Source organism: Amblyraja radiata, chromosome 23, assembly GCF_010909765.2.
Source record: "Amblyraja radiata isolate CabotCenter1 chromosome 23, sAmbRad1.1.pri, whole genome shotgun sequence".
Taxonomy (NCBI): Eukaryota; Metazoa; Chordata; class Chondrichthyes; order Rajiformes; family Rajidae; genus Amblyraja; species Amblyraja radiata.
This window is the reverse complement of record NC_045978.1, coordinates 39758199-39780401: the sequence shown is the minus strand read 5'-3', so window position 1 is coordinate 39780401 and position 22203 is coordinate 39758199. Positions and strand designations below refer to the sequence as shown.

The window sequence follows — 22203 nt, the reverse complement described above, 5'->3', positions numbered from 1 at the left end:
TGGGTTGGGCTGAACCTGCACAGTTGTAGGATTCTGGATACATCCCTAATGCAAACGGCTTTGGTTTAGATGGGTAAAAAGGCACCAAGTTACACCACATATTTACTTGATGGAAGACAAAGCTTTTCTTCACGTCACCCTCTGCTAATCACATTAAATCTTTGTCCTCTTGACCCAGCACTGTTGAAAATGTTCATTATAGAGAAAAACAGGGACCCAGTGAACTCAGAGGAAGTTCAGGAGATCGGCAAGACAGATGGGAAAGCGGGGTATCAAGAGTATTTCTGTATTAGGGGAATTCATGGAAATATGGACAAAGGAACAGGACAAAAGATGCTGGAGGAACTCAGCGGGTCAGGCAGTATCTGTGGAGGGAAATGGATAGACGACGTTTCCAGTTGGAACCCCTCCTCAAACTGGAGCACTATCACGATGACTACATTTGTGGCCACGGCTGAAACAAAACATTTAAATTTAACAATGTAAATAGGTAATTAAAACATTCCGTTTACCTGCGTGAGGGTCTGTACTTGAATAATGTTAATTAGACGGAAAAGGAACGAGAGCTGGTTTTCCACATGGGACATGTAGGACAGTAGACAGCACTGGGAAATGACTTCTGCAACTGAATACAGGCACAGAGTTCAGGTCAATTAGAGCACATTCCCCGCCTTTTTCTCACATGGAATGAAAGGGAAATTACACAAACCTCAACCATCTCATCATCATGATGTAAACAGTTGAAATGGGCTTTGTACACATCAGGAATGTGTCGCAGCTTTCAATATCCAAATTTATCATCAGGATTTAACATCACATGAAATAAAAAAATACCAGTAAACTCAGCAGATAAGGGAACATAGATAGCCACAAAAAGCTGCAGTAACTCAGTGGGACAGGTAGCATCTCTGGAGATAAGGAATGGGTGATGTTTTGAGTCGAGACCCTTCTTCATCTGCGCCCAAGATGAGGTGTTCCATACTAGAACATCCGAGATGTCCTCATTCTTTATGGAACGGGGGTTCCCCTCTCCGATGATAGATGAGGCCCTCACCAGTCTCCTCGGTATCCCGCAGCTCCGCCTTTGTTCCCCCTCCCCTAGTCGCAACAGAGACAGAGTTCCCCTAGTCCTTACCTTCCACCCCATCAGCCGTCGCATACAACACAATCATCCGCAATTTCCACCGCCTCCAACGGGGTCCCAGCACTAGCCACATTTTCCCATCTCCACCCCTTTCCTCCTTCCGCAGAGACCATTCCCTCCGTAACTCCCTGGTTAACTCGTCCCTTCCCACCCCCTCCCCAGGTACTTTCCCTAGCAACCGCAGAAGATGCAACACCTGTCGCTATATGTCCTCCCTCGACTCTATCCAGTGACCCCGACAGTCCTTTCTGGTGAGGCAGAGGTTCACTTGCACCTCCTCCAACCTCATCTACTGTATCTTTGCCAGTGGTGGAGAGCTTCTGACGTGAAATGTGAACTGTTTCTCTTTGCGCAGATGCTGCCTGAATCTACCAAGGCTTTTAGATTTTCAATGATCACCATGCAACTTGGACTGGCCACATGATAAAGCCAAGCCATGCAGCAGCCAGTTCTTACCGTGCCCAAAGGCAGATTGAATGTTCACCATTGTGGCACCATCTATGACATTGATGTGGTTGCAGGAGTTAGAAAAAGGATGAGATACAATAAAGGTGCAGGAAACAGCCAGCTAGCCTCGAAAATGTTGAATGCAACTACACAAAGGCAAGAGAGAGACCTCCCTGGTTCAGTCCAAAACCTGGACTTCACATCAATCTGCAGGAGGCCAATACAAGTGCTTCCTTACTGGGTATGCTGCAAACAAATCCAAGGACCGCAAGATTGTTGCTCTTAATATTTCGACGGCAGCGACATCAGTGGTGAAGCTGCAGAAGACTTGTGACACAATGCCGTGTCTATGTCCCAGCACAAACATTGGACAAACACAGCAGGGGCAGTGGCAGTAAAGAACAAGACCCCATCAAATACGATGGCATTGCATGAAACAAAGTCAAGGAAATCACCCGCCTGTTAACTCTTACTGTCTGCCCTCGGGGCCCTGATTTGAAGAAACATTAACCGTCGGCAGCAAGGCCACATTTATTCTGATCTGGTGTTACGATGTCCACCCACACGATTGGCACAACAACGGACTGTCACTGGGTTATGACAACAGAAATAGCTCCTTCGGTCTACCCTGGCCATGCCACCCTTATTGCCCATCTACACTATTCTCATTTGATCACTGGTCCATCAATGCCATGCCTGTCTAAATGTCTCAAACATAGAGATTGCACTCAACTCCACCAGTCGCCCCAGCAGTTCCAGATATTAACCACTCTCGATGTGGTCACTTCCCTCAAAACTCCTTTCAAACTTCTTCCTCCCATCTTAAACCTGTGCTCTGTTGTGGTGACAACTCTGCCATGGTACAAAACCTGAACCTCTCTAGTCTCAAACCCTTTAACATCCTTGGGAATCCCTTTCTGCAACTGCTCCAGCCTAATGATATCCTTCCGATAGTCGTGTGACCAGAACTGCACACTATACTCAAGGTGCAGACACACCAACATTTTGTACAATTGTAACATGACATCGCAACCTTTGAATTATTGTTTCATATTCATAATATTTAACATACCTTTTACAGCATCTGTTTGACTCTCAAATCGATCCAAGGACAATACTATGCAGCGAACCAACATATTGGAATCCACTAAAGAACTGTTGATCTGATTCAAAAATATCTGAAACTAAACAAGACAGTTACCAGATAATTTGTTGCATAACAGTGGGTAACATAGAAAACACACTAGCTGGGCGTAACAATGTGTAATGATAAGAACAGGGTAATAGATGTGGCTCAGATGGAGCGAGACTTTTGACAAGGTAACAAATGAAAGAGTCATCCATAGGATTCAGGGCAAGTTGGCAACCTGGATCCAAAATTGACTTGGCAATAGGAAACGGGTGTTATTCAACATGGACGAGTACTTATCCATCAGCTGAGAGAAAACGTAGGCAATAATCGGATGAAGAGTTCCTTGCCCATGTTTAACCTAATGCATGAATAGCTGAACAGGTACATTTAGAGCAAGAATATGCTACTCAAGCCTGAGATAAGAGGATTTTGGCAAATAATGATGATTATAACCTCAACTTCCAATACTTTTCCTCCTCCATTAATTTTTTAATCCCTTTACTTAAAATCCACCTCCTTCTGCCTTAAAAATATTCATAGACTCTGCTACTTCCACCCTTTGAAGAATACGATTCTGAAGACACAAGACCCACCTAGAGAACTTTTGCCTCATCTCGATAAATTGGTGATCCTTTATTTCAAAACTGATCCCCTAGATCCACAATAGGCATCATCCTTTCTACATGCACCAGGTCGAGACTCCTGTTGATCTTGAATGTTCTAACTAAATCTGTCACTATTCTAAACTCCGGCAGATACAAACCACTGGACTTATGCTAGCTCCACCTTCAATCCTCTTGTCTCTATCTCCACCCTGCCTGGCCCCATCTTCTCATCAACTCCCTCTTTAACTGGTTCCACCTATTGCCTGCCAGTTGCTGCCTGATCCAGCTCAATATGCTCATCTCTTTCAATGGCTATTCTTCCTCTACACTTTTATGATACAGGGTTTCAACCCCAAACCTCAACTCTCCCTCTGCCTCCACAACTGTTGTCCAACCTGCCGAGTTCCTCCTACTTTTTGGATCCAAATTTAGTCTCATCTCCCCACTGTGCCTGCTACAAATTGCACGACAATTACTCACCTAGGCGAGCCCAACAACACACTGCAGGCTTAACCACCAGCCACACATCATCCTAAAATGCAAACACTTTATGGGAATACCTTTTTACCACCACCGTTTGAAGGACAATTAGGGATGACACACACTGGTCTTGCCAGCAGTGTTTATGTCCCATAAAACCAACCTAAAAAAGGTACTGTGCCTTTTAAAGAGGTGAACTGGTTGCCAATTCAGAGAGCAAGAGTGAAGTACTATGATATGAAAGTTCAATCTGAAAGGCCAGGTTTCATTTTCCAACAAGTAAATTAGGAAACTAAATGGATTTTTAGGGGAAAAAAAATCAGAACTTCATGGGCACCATTACAGACAGTCACAATACAAGAAATGTACTATATTCTTAAAAATCCAGTTTACTTTCTCAATGAGTAATTATCAGCCTGCTGTAGAGTAAGCTGCACATCTCACTCACCTTCTCCTCTGTGTTTACATACTTATTAAACCTCCTGAAGGCATCAATGTTGAATTTCATCAGCTCGCCCAAGAGGTCAAAGTAACTCTGCAACACATCTCTCGACTTGCATTCACTGTCGATAATGCAGAACAAAATGTGCTGCAAAGGTAAAAATACAAGAGTAAACTTCTTGTGGAGGCATTGCCCAGATAACCTTGCTGTTCCAATTCTCTTTGCCTCGTGCATGCAGAAAAACTTTGGATCTACTGAACTCGTCGTAGAATGGAATCAAATAGTAATTGCAGCCCAAGAGGTGGTCACAGAACAGCTCAGTACGGAAGACTAGTCAACACTCATCTGTTGAACCGTGCCAATAAATCTTTGCTCCTCGTATTCTAGGGACTGCACATCTTCACAACGTTGTGACCCACTTGGATGCAATGTTGTCTCAATGTTTTATAAAGGTTTGATGTGTGAAGACTCCCTCATTCTCTCTTGTACTATTTTATTTGTAAAACAAAGCAAATGGTGGGTTCTTAAGTGCTCTCTCAATATGCCCTGCTATTGATGTAGAAAAAAACCCTCTTTTTTTGCCCATCTTACAGAACTCTGTGCAGAGTTATTTCCCATTCTCTGCCACGTTGCATCAATTCCTAACTGTATTGGTTCATCTGTAATTTGCTTGCCCAGCTGGCAGATTACATCTTGTACCTCATTGTTAGTTTCCTCAGTTTTACACACTTCCAAGCTTCGTCACATTTGCAAATTTTACCCTGCACAACCGATTTATGCAATTATTATAAAAACAATCCTCTGGTCTTAACATCTCATGGGAATCCTGCCATCAGACAATTTAAAAACTGAAAAAATAAGTCTGTATTTCAGTCAATTCTTAACCAAGCTATCACTTATCCCTGGGCCTCCAAATTCCTTACCCACCTTTTGAATTGAATTTCAGCAAACCTCCCTGAAAACCCATATACACAATTCAACCCACACCAAAAAGCAACTAATATCAGGTTAGAAAATGCCACTTGTCTGTAGAAAATCTATTTTGTCTCCTTTATTTATAAGAACTGTTGTAGAACCTATTAATGTTTTCCCCAATTACTGTTTCATAAGAATATAAGAAATGAACATAGTGGCAGGCCATTCAGCCACTCTTTCACTCCCTTGCAATTTTCCCCACGCTATTCGATTCCCATAATATTCAAAAATCTCAGTAACACACACACACACACACACGAGTATACTCAATGACTGAGTCTCTTTCACCTGAGTAGAGAAATTAAAGGACTCGCTATTCTCTGGATGAACAAATTAATCGCTATTCACCCTGAACAGCCACCAACTCTGACCTCCAGCTCCAAACCTGCATCAATCCTACAAAGCCCAAGGATTTTTTTCCCCCCCAATCAGATCAATATTCATCCTCTCATCGAGAGTATAGGCCCAGTCTGCGTAATCTGACTAATAGCCATGCTGTAGCTGTTACAACTTTAGTGAGGCCACATTAGAGTATTGCGTGCAGTTCTGGTACCACACTGCAGTAAGGGTGTGGACGCTTTAGATGGACGCAGCAAAGGTTAATCAGGATACTATCTAGAATAAAGGCTATTAACTAAAAGTATATACAGTTATGAGAGGCATAGATAAGGCAAATCATTTATTTTTCCCCGTAGAAATTCCAATATCAAGGAGGAAAAGAGTTTAAAGGAAATTAGCAATGCAAGTTTATTTCCTCCTGGAGTGTGTCATGCTGCAAGGGAAAGTAGTAGAAGCAGATATGATAGCAACATTTAGGATGCATTCAGACACGCGCATAAATAAGCAGGGAATGAAGCGAAACAGTCCATGTGCTGGCACATGGGATTAGTTTCAATTGGCTTCAAGATTAGCATGCATTACCTGCTATGTTCTATATGTAGATTTTAGAAAGTCATTTTTATCAATAACAATGAAGCTGCTGGGTTGGCCATTTACAAAATGGTTTTGAGCTTACCTCCAGCAAACCACGTTTCAAAAGAAACATCTGATCAGCATAAGACGTCACTCCTCGCAGAAAGCTCTCAACTGCTCTTGCCTGCCAGAATCTACAAAGAGTAAGGCATCAATAATGAGGTTTTCATGCAAGTTTGCCGTCACCTCAGTTTTAAATTATGAATTAAACATGGATTCAATGGCTATTAGCAGTACTAGCAATATAGGAAGTTTTATTTAGAATGTGCTTTAACATTTAGTTAATTGTGCAGTACCAGTCCTGCACCTAATCCATGTGGTTTTTTTTTTAAACACAAAACTGTTCCACCAACAAACTCAGCAAGATGGCAATTAAGCCAATGATTACATGGTCTGCAACAAAATAATAATCTGGATTTCACTTCCTCAAATGTGTTCTTGATTACACACCCGACAGATTTAACAGACTGGAAAATAGAAGAGACAGCAATGTGCATTTTGGCCATTTTTGCTGGAATGTGAAGGAAACTCACCTGAAGGAGGATTCAACAGGTTCCTTTTTCATAACCTGTAACAACCTTGTTAGAAGTCCTTTCTTCCCATCACAGATCAGACTTCTGGAAAAACAGCAAAATATGTTCATGGAAATACAAAATTGATGTGATGAAGGAAATTTTAGACAGAATTACCCATTTCAGTGTTCTATTATTCTGATTCATTTTCAATTTTCAAGTACAAGTTTGATAGTTTTGTAAATTATTTATGATAAATAAAATGTTACAGAAACATTACAGAAAATAATAATAAGGTTAATAATTGTTTAGGAAGGAAAGATAAAATACTGGAGTAATTCAGTGAGTCAGGCAGCATCTGCGGAGAACATGGATAGGTGACGTTTCGGGTCAGGACACCTCTTCAATGATTATTTATCTTTATATCTAATGGACTGCAAAACAAGTTATGCTATTCGATATTACATACATGTGAACAAAAATGTACGCTATCTGATTAGTAAGTTTGCAGATGCCAAGATAGCAATGTTTAAAACTCATTTAGACAAATTGGCAAGGGCTGCTTTCAAAGTATACAGCAGTATATGGCATGTAGGTTAATTGGCTTGGTCTATCTGTAAATTGTCCCTAGGGTATGTAGGATAGTGCGGGGATCGCTGCTTGGTGCGGACTCAGTGGGCCGAAGGGCCTGTTTTCGTGCTGTATCTCTAAACTAAAGTATATAGTTCAGTAGGAAATTTGGGTATACGTGACAGCAAGAAACCAAAAGGTAATGACAATCTACATAGATGTAATTTGCTATTTTAAGCATTTATAATAGTCAATGTCTATAATAGTCAAGCAAGAATTTCATTGTCCTATCTGGAACACATGACAATAAACTCTCTTGACTTGTCCATAATAAATCAATAATGTGTGTACCTGTCAGTGTTGACAACTGCTTCCACCTCTGGTATATTGGCTCTGAGTGAGATGAGACTAAGTTCATTCAGCTCCTGGCTGTTCAATAAGAGGTACTTATTCCTGAAAATCCAAGGACAATATTGTCAATCAAATGTTGCACATTCATATTGCTCATGCTCTTTTCTAAAACCTGACAAGTGCCAGTCGACTAGATCCAAAAGGCTAGAAATATTTAGCTACTTTACAATCTGACACCATTTTCAACTCAAAAATGTGTTTTAATTTGCAAAATTAGTTACTGGTAAAACTATTAGTATGAGTAGCCTCTTGAGAATTGGAGAGAGGAAGATGATAAAATACAATAAAAGAGGAGCTCATTTATTTTGCAGTTTTGATCTCGTTATCTGAGGCACAAGGAACTGCAGATGCTGGTTAGCAAAAAAAAAAGTGGAGTAAAGGCAGCATCTCTGGAGAACATGGATAGGCGACGTTTCAGGTCAGGACCTTTTTCAGTTTTAGCCTTCTTTTATTCTAGGAAGTAGTTCACAAAATTTACCAGGTTTATTTGTGGTATCAGAGACATGTCCTATTGAGCAGCTTAAGAAATTAAATCTGTATTCTTTGGAATTTTGAAGAATGTGGGGTGGTGAGCATGATGAATTGAGTTGAGCCAATTGTGTTGTATGACTATGAGATGGATGATCAAAAACTTGGTCAAAAGGGCTGATTGGAAAGTGTTTGATTTGAGTTTTAGCAAAACGCCACGGAGCAGAATAGAGTCAGTGATATGGAAACAGTTTATGACAGTTAACAGATGATACAATTGGCAGGCTGAATGGGGATGAGAAAATTCTGTGGTGATTGGAGAACTTATCGATTATCTGCCTGAAAAAAAATCATGGAACAAGGTGAGTGTGATGACACAGTGGGTTGGCAAGCTGGAAAATGGCGAGGTTGCCTTGAAGACCACAGGGAGACTGAGAAGTAAAGAAAAGCCTCCCCTTGTCACAATTGCCAATTGTTATTAGCTACACGAAAACCATTTCAATACCACGGCAGAAACCAAAAACATATTACAACACGAATATCAAACTAACTTTAAAACATCTTTATACTATTGAATTCTTGCTAAACAATCTTAATACCAATAAAACCACAACCAATTGTAAAAGGTCAACTTCTTTAGTGTACTTTACAACAAATTTGAATCAATTGGACGATTAGAGAATACAAATTTAGCCATTTGTCTCTGTACTCTCATGCATGAACTGAAGCAGACCGATTTTCAAAATAAATTATTCAAGTTTAGACGCTGGGTGACTACCTCCAGGGCTCTCACTTAACTTTTTTTCTCTGTTTCCAGCCGGGCAACCTAGGCAGCTTTTTAGGTTGCCAAATGACAGTTTAGGTGGTCATTTAAGACGACTTGCATAACGCATGCGATAATGTGCTCGGACGAAGTGCGTAATTACCAGTCGGAATTATGTTTCAATGAAGCATTCACATATTATTTCTGCTTCAAATAAAGTCACAAACTAAACATATTCACCAATCAAGACATGATATATACCACAATGGCATGCAGCAAAATTACAATAGAGTATCTCAACTCTTTTTACATGTGGCAATGAATGCAATTTCCATTTTTTCTTTCCACTTCCAAACAAAAATGTGGTTGTATTATTCAGCGTATGATCAACCTCGGTGAGACCAAGCGCAGGCTTGGCGATCGCTTCGCACAACACCTCCACTCAGTTCGCAATAACCAACCCGATCTCCCAGTGGCTCAGCACTTCAACTCCCCCTCCTATTCCGAATCCGACCTTTCTGTCCTGGGCCTCCTCAATGGCCAGTGAGGCTCACCGCAAATTGGAGGAGCAGCACCTCATATTTCGCTTGGGTAGTTTACACCCAGCGATATGAACATTGGCTTCTCCAATTTCAGGTAGTCCTTGCTTTCTCCCTCCTTCCCCTCCCATTCTCAGCTCTCCCACAGCCTACTGTCTCCGCCTCTTCCTTTCTTTCCCCCCCCCCCCCCCCACCCCCCAAACATCAGTCTGAAGAAGGGTCTCGACCCAAAACGTCGCCTATTCCTTCGCTCCATAGGTGCTGCCTCATCCGCTGATTTTCTCCAGCTTTTTTTCCACCAACAGGATCCCACCACTGGCCACATCTTCCCATCTCCTCCCGTCGGCTTTCCGCAGAGATTGCTCCCTCCGTAACTCCCTGGTCAATTCGTCCCTTCCCACCCAAACCACCCCCTCTCCTGGCACTTTCTCTTGCAACCGCAGGAAATGCTACACTTGTCGCTTTACCTCCCCCCTTGACTCCATTCAAGGACCCAAGCAGTCTTTCCAGGTGCGGCAGAGGTTCGCCTGCACCTCCTCCAACCTCATCTATTGCATCCGCTGCTTTAGATGTCAGCTGCTCTACATCTGTGAGACCAAGCATAGGCTTGGCGATCGCTTTGCACACCACCTCCGCTCAGTTCACAATAAGGAACCTGATCTCCCGGTGGCTCAGCACTTCAACTCCCCCTCCCATTTCGAATCCGACCTTTCTGTTCTGGGCCTCCTCCATGGCCAGTGAGGCCCACCCTAAATTAGAGGTGTAGCACCTCATACGCTTGGGCAGTTTACACCTCAGCGGTATGAACATTGACGTCTCCAATTTCAGGTAGTCCCTGCTTTCTCCTCCCCTTCCCAGCACTCCCTCAGCCCACTCTCCACCTCTTAATTTCTTCTTCCCACCCCCCACCCTCACATCAGTCTGAAGAAGGGTCTTGACCCGAAACGTCGCCCATTTCCTTCGCTCCATAGATGCTACCTCACCCGATGAGTTTCTCCAGCATTTTTGTCTACCCATTCACGTAAGTTCTGTTATCCCACTTTCCTCACTCACTCCCAACACATTAGGGGCAATTTTACAGAGACACGTTAACCTACAAAGCCAATGCGTCTTTGGGATGTGGGAGGAAACCCACATGCTTGCAGGGAGAATGTGCAAATTCAACAGACAGTGCCCGAGGACAGGATCGAACACAGATCTCTGGCGTGCAAGGCAGCAAGTCCATCAGCTGTGCCACTATATTTTGTTTTCCAATACACAAAAAAATTATACGTTGATAATTTTGGTTACTAAAAAAAGAAACTATCCATTTTCAGTCATAAATCTCTAAGTGACGCTTTACAGCTACTGTATGTTTTAATTCAGTTCAAGACTATGGGGCAGTACATTGGCCATAAAGTTGCTGCCTAAAAGTGCCAGAGACCCGGAATTGATCCTGAATATGGGTGCTGTCTGTATGGAGTTTGTTCCTTTTCCCTTTGATCGCATGGGTTTTCTTTGGGTGCTCATTTCCTCCCACATTCCAAAGGTGTGCAGGAACCTTTTTCAGACGCAGCCCAAAATGTTATATTTTCCTTTTGTCCAGAGATTCTGTCTGTCCTGTTGAGTTACTCCAGCTTTGTGTCTATCTTCAGATTAAATCAGCATCTGCAGTTCCTTCCTACACACACGAGGGAAATTTTGTGTGTGTGTGTGTGTATATATATATATATGTGTGTGTGTGTGTGTGTGTGTGTGTGTGTGTGTGTGTGTGTGTGTGTGTGTATATATATATATATAAATATATATATATATATATCATACACTATACACACACACAGATATACATTCATATAAATATATACTTTTTTGTTTTCTCGTTTATAACATTGTTTACAGAGTACTGTGTTTACATATTCTGTTGTGCTGCTGCCAGTAAGGATTTCATTATTCTAACTGGGACGTGAGAGAATAAAACACTCTTGACTCTTGTTGCTAATGTGTGGGATAGAACAGGTGTACGGGTGATCGATGGTTGGGGTGGACTCAGTGGGCTGAAGGGCCTGTTTCCACGCTGTATCTTTAAATTAAACTAAAAACACTAAAACCAGAGGATATCTAAAGAAGGGTCTCTACCCGCAACGTCACCCAATTTCTTCTATCCAGAGATGCTGGCTGCTCCATGGAGTTTCACCGCACAATTAAAGAATGGAATAGTCTTCACCCTACCATAGTTACCCAACCAGACGCAACTAAATATAAGGTAGCTCTTTTTTCCCCAAGAACCCTTTTTTGCTTAAGTCCAAGTCAAGAGTCAAGAGAGTTTTATTGTCATGTGTCCCAGATAGGACAATGAAATTCTTGCTTGCTGCAGCACAACAGAATATGTAAACATAATACAGAACAGGAGATAAAAGTTCAGTGTGTCCATATACCATATATATACACAATTAATAAACAGATAAAGTGCAATAGGCTGTTATTTTTCAGTTTGGAGTTTGGTGGTGGAGGGTCCACTCCAGTTTAAATTCCATTTGGAATATTTTTGGAGGACCAGGAAACCATGAAGCAAGAGTTACTCCAGCTCCAGGGAGTGATTCTGCGTTAGTTTTCAGTGGTCTTGGCAAGGCGGCGACCACACAGCGATGGCGGCCAGATCTCCCACAACGCAAAGGGAGGGAGAAAGTGCCCAGCGCCGACCAGTTGCCGTGGCAGTGCGCATGTGCAGGGCGGCACATGCGCACAACCACAGCCGATGATGTACTGGCCGTGGCTGTGCGCATGTGCAGGGGGAGGATGTGCAGGCCGTGGCAGTGACCATGTGTAAGGCCGCCGGCTGTGCTGGCGGATGAGGAGCGGGCGGAGAGCGGAGAACCGGCGGCCCAGACACAGACGGAGAGGGAGACGGAGAATGTACCTCCAAATAATTGCGAGTGCTACTATATAGAACAATGCTGTATGTTTTTGTATACTCACTCATGATGATCACTGAAGCTCTGAAGCAATCTTAGGAATTGGATTTTCAGGGAAATCTCCTGTGGAGGAAGGCAAACATAAGAGCATAAGAACAGGTGATCAATGGATGGTATTAACTTGGTGGGATGAATGGGCTGTTTCCATACTGTATCTCCCAATTAATAAATAAGAGCGCCACAAGGCCACGCAAACCTTACATATTCCTTAATTTCTAATATTCAGAAATCAATCAACTCTGTTTTGAATGAACTTAAAGACTCTGCCTCCCTGCCCTCCAAGGTATAAAATTCCCAAGGCTCACCACAAAAGAGGAATTTTCTTCACCCCAATCCTAAATGGCATACTTATTCTCAACGTCTGCTCCTTGCTGCTGGATTCAGATCAGGAGATATATGCTCCTGTATCCAGCCCGCTAAGCACTAACAATTTTGCAAGTTTATAAGATCACAAGTGATTGGAGCAGAATTAGGCCATTCAGGCCCATCAAGTCCACACCATTCAATCATCGCTGATCTCTCTCTCTCTCCTAACCCCAGTCTCCTGCCTTCTCCCCATAACCTGACACCTGTACTAATCAAGAATTTATCTATCTGCTGTAAAAATATCCACTGACGTGGCCTCCAAAGAATTCCACAGATTCACCACGCTCTGACTAAAGAAATTCCTCCTCATCTCCTTCCTAAAGGAACAACCTTTAATTCTGAGACTATGACCTCTGGTCCTAGCCTCTCCCACTAGTGAAAACAGCCACTCTATTTAAGCCTTTCACTATTCTGTACGTTTCAATGTAGTATCCCCTATTCCTCTAAACTCCAGTGAGTACAGACCCAGTGCATTCAAACATGCATCATAGGTTAATCTACTCATTCCTGGGATCATTTGCTCCTCTGGACGTTCCTCAGATATGGTGTTTTTGTATACAAGCCCTCTCAAAATAAATGCTAGCATGTTTGCTTTCTTTACTTGTGATTCAACTTGCAGATAAACCATTTGGGAATCCTGCACCAGTACTCCCAAATCTCTTTGCACCTCAGATTTCTGGAGTCTCTCCCCATTTAGAAAATAGTCTACGCCTTTATTCCTACTATCAAAATGCCTGACTCCACACTTTGCTACACCATATTCCATCTGCCACTTCTCTGCCCACTCTCCTAACCGGTCCTTCTGTAGTGTCCTTGCTTTCTCTACACTACTTGCCCCTCTACCTATTTTCGTATCATCAGCAAACTTGGCCACAAAGCCTTCAATCCCCTCATCCAAATTACTAATATACAACATGAAGAGTAACGGCCCCGGCACCTAGCCCTGCTGGAACTTTGCTAGTCACTGGCAGCCAACCAGAAAAAGACCCTTTTATTGCCACTCTTTGCCTTCTGCCATCCAGCCAACCACCTATCCATGCTAGTATCTGCTCTTTCATACCATGGGCTCTGATCTTCCTTAGCAGCCTCTCGTGTGGCACTTTATCAAAGGTTTTTTGAAAACCTAAGTAAACATCTTCTCTCCTTTGTCTGTCTTGTTATTTACTTCTTCAAAGAATTCCAGCAAATTTGTCAGGCAAGACCTCCCCTTTACAAAGCCATGCTGACTTTAGCCTATTTTATCTTGAACTTCTATGCACTCCGTACTTATAATGGACTCTAAAATCGTACCAACCACCAAAATCAAACTAACTGGCCTATAGTTCCCATTATTCTGCTTTGCTCCCTTCTTGTGCAGCGGGGTAATATTGGCAATTTTCCAATCATCTGGGACCTCTCCTGACTCTCGTGATTCTTGAAATATGACAATCAATGCCTTCAATTTCCAAAGTCACATGTTTATGTTAACTTTTATGTAGTTGTGTGTCTTGTTGCATTTTTTTTAGTATGGCTGTATGGTATTTTGCATATCACTGTACCTTAATTGGTACACGTGACAATAAAAGACTTTTGAAACCTTCAAACTTTGTATGAATAAATTTATCTATCGTGGTTACTGACAGCTCTGCCAAAAGAAAATAGGTCAAGGAGTAAGGAGTCTGATAGCATATAAAATGGGCCTTTCAGCCCAGCATATCCATGCTGACCATTTTGCCCATCAACACTAATTTCATTTCCCTGCAATGTGACTGGACCTATTAAGATGTCTAAGTTGACACCCACATCAGACTCCTATTGTTTGTTAGCAACATCATAGTTCAACCAAACACATCTCCAAGCTCCATGATCGAGGACAGAGCAGTCAGCTCTTCATCTGGATACTCAACACCCTGCAACATTGACCATAATCAGCAAGGAAAATGCTCCATAATAATTCTCAATACAATGCAAGAATGCAGTCGCAACCCTTTACTACTCTCTCTATACGCTCATGACTGTGCGGCCAGACTCCGCTCGAACGCCATTTACAAGTTTACAGATGACACCATTGAAGTGGGCCAGATCATGAGCAGAGATGAGACGGAATACAGGAAGGAGATAAAGTGCTTCGTACAATGGTGTCAAGACAATATCCTTTTAGTTAGTGTCAGTAAAATTAAAGAGTTAGTCACCGACCTCAGGAACCAGGGTGGCATACTTGCTCCAGTCACCATCAAAGGTGTTGAAGCAGAGATCGTTGATAGCTACATGTCCTTCGGCAGAAATATCACCGACCACATTGATGAAATAACCAAGAAAGCACACGCCATTGCCTCTACTTCGACAAAGGTAATTCTCTAATGATTCTTACCAATTTCTTTAGATATACCACAGAAAGCATCCTATCAGGATGTATCACGGCTTGGTTTGGATACTGCTCTGCCCAAGGCCTCTTCCCTATCAGTATCAGACTATTGAACAGGTCTCTCATAGGCCAGGGGTGTAGTCCCTTATCTACCTTGCTGCGACACTTGCACTTTGTTGCTGAAACATTATATTCTGTTGCCCTCATGCATAGTTTGATTGTACTCATGAATGGTAGGATTTCCAACTAATCACCACCCAGCCATCACATACACCGATGCTGCTTCACTTGCTGAGGCCCTTCAGCAGGTTGCCTGTTGATCTAAAATGAATTTGTTATCCTGAGCATCTACAATGTTGTAAAGTAAATCAGTGAGAATGAGCAAGGCAGTTTCCAAGTTGTGACAAGCCAATGCCCCGAAGCAGCTTCATACTTACTGGACTACAGTCACAGATTTGGTTCTGCCCATGCAGGACATGATTATTAGAATGCTTCCTCCAAATCAGTTTATCAAACAGATTATTAAGTCCAGGAATAAGGCAAAATTCTGCCAGCATCTTGTGCACCTGAAAGAACCAGAGAAATTAGTGCTCAGCTGTTCTCTGGAACAATGAGCTCTTCTATGTTGCAGCATTCAGATTGAGCAGGAAAATCTCAGCAATAGTTTCCTCTGGCTACCAGTCCAAATGTAAATTCCCAATTTTTGCTAAAAGACCGGTCACACAAATACCAAAGCAAATCACCTCAGCTTCAAAAAAACCCCCAAATGAAACAAAGAGTGACAGTAGCTAAAAATGCAATTGTCGAGGCATCATCAACTACGAAAAAAGGAAACTAACAAGGGTTTCCACATGACTCATTCAGTTATGGACACTGAAAAATACATGAATGGATTTTTCTCCCTGAAGACCAAACTCAATCGGGGCGATTATACTAAAGATCAGGGGGATACCCATTGTCTAACTGTATTGTGTACTCTGGGGATATCAAGGGCCAGTAGTATCCCTGGACTTTCATGAATGAGTTATAAAATTATTTTTTGAAAATTAGAGAGTCTGCAGGAGTGTTTACCTTGGAAAAACAATACAAATGTATTGAACCCTCAGGCTTCCACTGGGTGCTGCAAGAACCATTCTGGTCGTCTTATTTCCCAACCTGACCCTCGTTCGTCTCCAATTGTTTGCCTTTCTAATGTTGACCCAATACCACGATTGTAAATTTTAGTTCTGATTTTCTCACTTACCTGATTTCGTTGCCTTCCCATCAGCAGCACACATAACACATACAACACTTCCACTTTATACATGATCTCGTGCATGATCTTCATGGACTGTGGAAGCCGACTTCTTAGCTGGCTGGCAGCCAACACACTCTCATCTGCTGACTCTGAATGTAGAGATTGATAGTTAGAAAAGGCCTAGGTGTGCACCAACAAATTGCTTTGAGGGTTTGCGGAATATATTGTTGAAGTTGTTAACTTTAAGTTCTAGATTTACTGTGACGAATGGTGCGCCTCAAGGTTCGGTGCTGGGCTCGTTACTATGTCATCTATATCAATTATTTGGATGAGAATACACATGGCAAGATTAGCAAGTTCGCAGATGATATAAAAGTGGGTGGTATTGCAGATGGTGAAGATGGTTGTTAAAAATTGCAGCAGGATCTTGATCGGTTGGCCGTGTGGGCTGTGGAATATTTGATGGCATTTAATAGAGAAAGGTGAGGTATTGCATTTTGGGACATCTAACATGGGCAGGACCTCAATGAATGGTAGGGCTCTGGGAAGTGCTCTAGAGCATTGGGATCTAGGAGCGCAGGTACATAGTTTCTTGAAGGTGGAATCGCAGGTAGTGAGTGTGGTCAAAAAGGCTTTTGGCATATTGGCCTTCATCAGTCAGTGTATTGAGTATAGATGTTGGGAGGCCATGTTGCACTTACACAAGATGGTGAGGCAGCATTTAGAGTATTGTGTCGGAAGGAACTGCAGGCAAAATACTTGAATAACTCAGTGGGACAGGCAGCATCTCTGGAGAAAGATTGGGTGACGTTTCGGATCAAGACCCTTCTTCAGACAGAAACTCATGGGAAAGGGAAACACAAGCTATAGACGATGATGTAGATTTATAAAACAAATGAATGAAAGATATGCAAAAAAGTAACAATGATAAAGGAAACATAGTTAGCTGTTTGCTAGGTGAAAAAAGCTGATGTGACTTGTGTGGGGGAGGGATGGAGAGACAGGGAATACAAGAGTTACTTGAAGTTAGAGAAATCAGAATTCATACCTCTGGGTTGTAAGCCGCCCAAGCAAAATACAAGATGCTGTTCCTCCAATTTGCTTTTGGCCTCACTCTGATAATGGAGGAGGCCTAGGGCAGAAAGGTCAGTGTGGGAATGGGAAGGGGAATTAAAGTGTTTAGCAACCGGGAGATCAGGTAGGTCCAGGTGGACTGAGCGAAGATATTGTGTTCAGTTCTGGGCACCATGTTATAGGAAAGATGTTGTCAAGCTGGAAAGGGTACAAATAAGATTTACAAGAATGTTGCCAGGACTCATGGGTCTGTGCTATTGGGAGAGGTTGAGTAGGCTGGGACTCTATTCCTTGGAGCACAGGAGGATGAGGGGTGACCTTATAAGAGGTGTACAAAATCATGAGAGGAATAGATCTGGTAGAGTCTAGAGTTGGGGAAATCGAGGACCAGAGGACATAGGTTTAAGGTGAAGGGGAAAAGATTTAATAGGAATCTGAGTAACATTTTCACACAAAGGGTGGTGGGTCTATGGAACGAGTTGCCAGAGGAGGTAGTTGAGGCAGGGACTATTCCATCGTTTAAGAAACATTTAGATTGGACAGGTTTGGAGGGATACAAGCCAAATGCTGGCAGGTGGGACTAGCGTAGCTGGGACATGTTGGTTGGTGTGGGCAAGTTGGGCTGAAGGGCCCGTTTCCACACTGTATGACTTAATCTTGAAGAAAAAAGGATGCCCCATAAACATTCCTACACATTGTCAAACTTCCTGCAGAGAGAAACAGGGATAATGTGTCTGATGGCTTTACATCTGAAATGGGAAATGCTTGAAATTAAAGTTTCAATTAAAAGTTTCAAAGAATGTTGAAAAGAACAAGTGAGAAGTCTTTACTGAGTTTGCATGTTCTCCCTGTGACCCCATGCATTTTCTCCAGGTGCTCTGGTTTCTTCCCACATTCCAAAGACGTGCAGGTTTGTAGGTTAATTGGCTTCTGTAAATTGCCCCTAGAGTGTAGGATACAACTAGTGTATCGGTAATCGTTAGACGGTGCACTTGGTGGGCCGGAGAACCTGTTTCCACACTGCATCTCTAAACTAAAATGTTTGCAGCAAATGGCACAAGGGGAAATTAGATATTTAACAAAAAAATTAAGGATATACCGATACGATGTAATGAAGGGAAGAGGCTTGTGTGAAGTATAATCATCATATGCATCAATGACATGTTACAGTACAGTTATTATCATAAACAGGGTATATGGTCATAGAAACAGGCGCACCTGTGCTACTGCTTTGGTCAGTCTCTTCAGTGGCCATGTGCATTAAAGCATCGAGAACTAGTGCATTGTCTAGCCAGGTATACCATTCCTCGAGTTCCTGCAAGAAGTTTGAAGTGCCTGCAGTCTCAGAGACCTTCCGCGTTGCCAGTTTACATAATCGCTCGATGAAACCAGGAATATTCAAGAGGGTGACTAAATTGGGATCAAAATAAATAATACTTCAATGCCAGAGGTACATTCTCCTGGTTATAGAATGGATTACATGTGCACGAATAAAATAAGCAATGGTGAAAACTGAGCCTACCAATCTAATGTTCCCAGGATATAGTCCTGATAAAAAGAATCACGACAATCTCCAAACAACAATTTTTAGGTAAATTACTAATGCAAATTTATCATTATTAGAGAGGGGTTCCAGTTTCTCACACAACATTGAACATCCTAAATTCTCCCAGAAGGATCTATGGTAGGTGACTGGAGTCATGGGGAAAAGAGTGAAAACAAAATGAAGTCAATCTGCAAAATGCTGCATCCCAACACTAAACCTGCGGCTGCAAAGTTGAATCACATTCTACCTTGGTTGATTTCTGCTCGTGAAGGTCCTGCCGCTTTCTTCTGCTCCGCATTTTTGGCAAGCAGCGTGTGTTTGTCATCATTTCCCGTGTCCAGCTCAGAGATAGTCACCGAAAGAATCCGACAGAAATTCGCGAGTTGCTGCTGGTCAAAACTAGCCACCAGATTTGTAAGGTTTGGAATATCCTCCAATTGGATCATCTCCTTGAAATTAAACAAGTCAATACAAGGTAAGACTAATTCTGAACTACTTTCAAATTTCTGATTTAAAAAGATCTAATTAATACAGAAATTCTAAATACTAAGGCACTGGAAAGTAACCCAAGACATCAAGTAAACTAAAAATGCTTACTGGTATTTGCTTTTTTATCCAAATTAATGGGGACAAGCAAACTAAGCCACCGGTGGCTGTCATCCCAACAACTCTGCACATCAATGCTCCAAAAGTTAGACTCAGGAGTCCAGGGTGGAGCAGGTTAGAGAAATTGAAGAAATATTCTGTGACTGTTTTTACAACAGACACAGGAGGACTACCTGAAATAGTGTACGATTGAAGGTCAGAAGTAAATGAGGTAATAGAAGTTAACAAATTAGCATTACAAAATTAGTATTGGAGAAATTATTGGAATGGAATGTTATTAAATACACAACCTGATGAATCCCCAGGGCCAGATAGGCTGCATCCCAGAGTACTTAAGGAAGTAGCTCCAGATATAGTGGATGCATTAGTAATAATCTTTCAAAACTCTTTAGATTCTGGAGTAGTTCCTGAGGATTGGCGGGTAGCAAACGTAACCCCACTTTTTAAGAAGGGAGGGAGAGAGAAAACGGGGAATTACAGACCAGTTAGTCTAACATCGGTAGTGGGGAAACTGCTAGAGTCAGTTATTAAAGATGGGATAGCAGCACATTTGGAAAGTGGTGAAATCATTGGACAAAGTCAGCATGGATTTACAAAAGGTAAATCATGTCTGACGAATCTTATAGAATTTTTCGAGGATGTAACTAGTAGCGTGGATAGGGGAGAACCAGTGGATGTGGTGTATCTGGACTTCCAGAAGGCTTTCGACAAGGTCCCACATAAGAGATTAGTTTACAAACTTAAAGCACACGGCATTGGGGGTTCAGTATTGATGTGGATAGAGAACTGGCTGGCAAACAGGAAGCAAAGAGTAGGAGTAAACGGGTCCTTTTCACAATGGCAGGCAGTGACTAGTGGGGTACCGCAAGGCTCAGTGCTGGGACCCCAGCTATTTACAATATATATTAATGATCTGGATGAGGGAATTGAAGGCAATATCTCCAAGTTTGTGGATGACACTAAGCTGGGGGGCAGTGTTAGCTGTGAGGAGGATGCTAGGAGACTGCAAGGTGACTTGGATAGGCTGGGTGAGTGGGCAAATGTTTGGCAGATGCAGTATAATGTGGATAAATGTGAGGTTATCCATTTTGGTGGCAAAAACAGGAAAGCAGACTATTATCTAAATGGTGGCCGACTAGGAAAAGGGGAGATGCAGCGAGACCTGGGTGTCATGGTACAACAGTCATTGAAAGTGGGCATGCAGGTGCAGCAGGCAGTGAAGAAAGTGAATGGTATGTTAGCTTTCATAGCAAAAGGATTTGAGTATAGGAGCAGGGAGGTTCTACTGCAGTTGTACAGGGTCTTGGTGAGACCACACCTGGAGTATTGCGTACAGTTTTGGTCTCCAAATCTGAGGAAGGACATTATTGCCATAGAGGGAGTGCAGAGAAGGTTCACCAGACTGATTCCTGGGATGTCAGGACTGTCTTATGAAGAAAGACTGGATAGACTTGGTTTATACTCTAGAATTTAGGAGATTGAGAGGGGATCTTATAGAAACTTACAAAATTCTTAAGGGGTTGGACAGGCTAGATGCAGGAAGATTGCTCCCGATGTTGGGAAGTCCAGGACAACGGGTCACAGCTTAAGGATAAGGGGGAAATCCTTTAAAACCGAGATGAGAAGAACTTTTTTCACACAGAGAGTGGTGAATCTCTGGAACTCCCTGCCACAGAGGGTAGTCGAGGCCAGTTCATTGGCTATATTTAAGAGGGAATTAGATGTGGCCCTTGTGGCTAAGGGGATCAGAGGGTATGGAGAGAAGGCAGGTACGGGACACTGAGTTGGATGATCAGCCATGATCATATTGAATGGCGGTGCAGGCTCGAAGGGCCGAATGGCCTACTCCTGCACCTAATTTCTATGTCTATGTTTCTATGACATGCATCCTTGGGTTTCGAAGTAGATAATAGGTGAACTAGATGGCCAATCCCAAATTGCTGAGTGTAGAATGGTTCTCACAGTTGACCGAAAATACAATCCCATTTTTTTAAAAAAGGAGAGAAAATCTTCAGAACAGGGAACTTCAGACAGTTGACTGACATAGGAGAAGCAGTCAGGTAGCAATAGAACTCAGTACTGGCAGAAAACTATGAAATCAATTTACGGTCAAAAGAGGGCATTGACATGGAGCTGAATGATCCATCACTCTTGAATGGACGTCTCACGAGCTAAGGAAGTCGCCTTCAAACTACCTAATTGCAGACCATGCACTTTTACAAATCTGGATTTTCCCTGCATCTGTAACACTATATTCTGCACTTTAAAAAAAACACCCACTTCCTGTTGTACTCGTGTATAGTACAATTTACCTGGATTACCTGCAAAACGATTGTCTCTGTGTGTCAGAACATGTCACAATAATAACCAGTCACACTTTCCCTGAATGTGGCAATATAAATAGATAGGGTGGTACTGGTGGTGTACGGCATGCTTGCCTTCATCAGTCAGGGTGTTGAATATCCAAGTCGGTAAGTCATATTGCAGTCTCATAAATCTTTTGTTAGACCATATTGTGTGGAGTTTTGATCAGCTCAATTCAGAGAAGATGTGGATTCTTTGGCGAGGGTGCAGAAGAGGCTCACATGGATTAGAGTGTATTAGCTTGGACAAGTTGGA

The 22203-nt window shown here is 42.4% G+C and overlaps 1 protein-coding gene across 1 annotated transcript in view; it reads right to left on the bottom strand.

Moving 5' to 3' along the window:
- The window catches only part of LOC116986495 (transient receptor potential cation channel subfamily C member 4 associated protein), a 50851-nt gene that overhangs the window by 6875 nt on the left and 21773 nt on the right, over positions 1-22203 (bottom strand). Inside the window, exons 7-17 of the mRNA XM_033042077.1 lie at positions 19226-19427; positions 18651-18842; positions 16365-16507; positions 15559-15687; positions 12416-12474; positions 7631-7732; positions 6731-6814; positions 6241-6331; positions 4257-4397; positions 2664-2775; positions 513-625 (exon numbers count right to left, since the gene is read on the bottom strand). Coding sequence (XP_032897968.1) covers positions 513-625; positions 2664-2775; positions 4257-4397; positions 6241-6331; positions 6731-6814; positions 7631-7732; positions 12416-12474; positions 15559-15687; positions 16365-16507; positions 18651-18842; positions 19226-19427 — 1368 coding nt within the window. The remainder of the gene's footprint in view (positions 1-512; positions 626-2663; positions 2776-4256; positions 4398-6240; positions 6332-6730; positions 6815-7630; positions 7733-12415; positions 12475-15558; positions 15688-16364; positions 16508-18650; positions 18843-19225; positions 19428-22203) is intronic.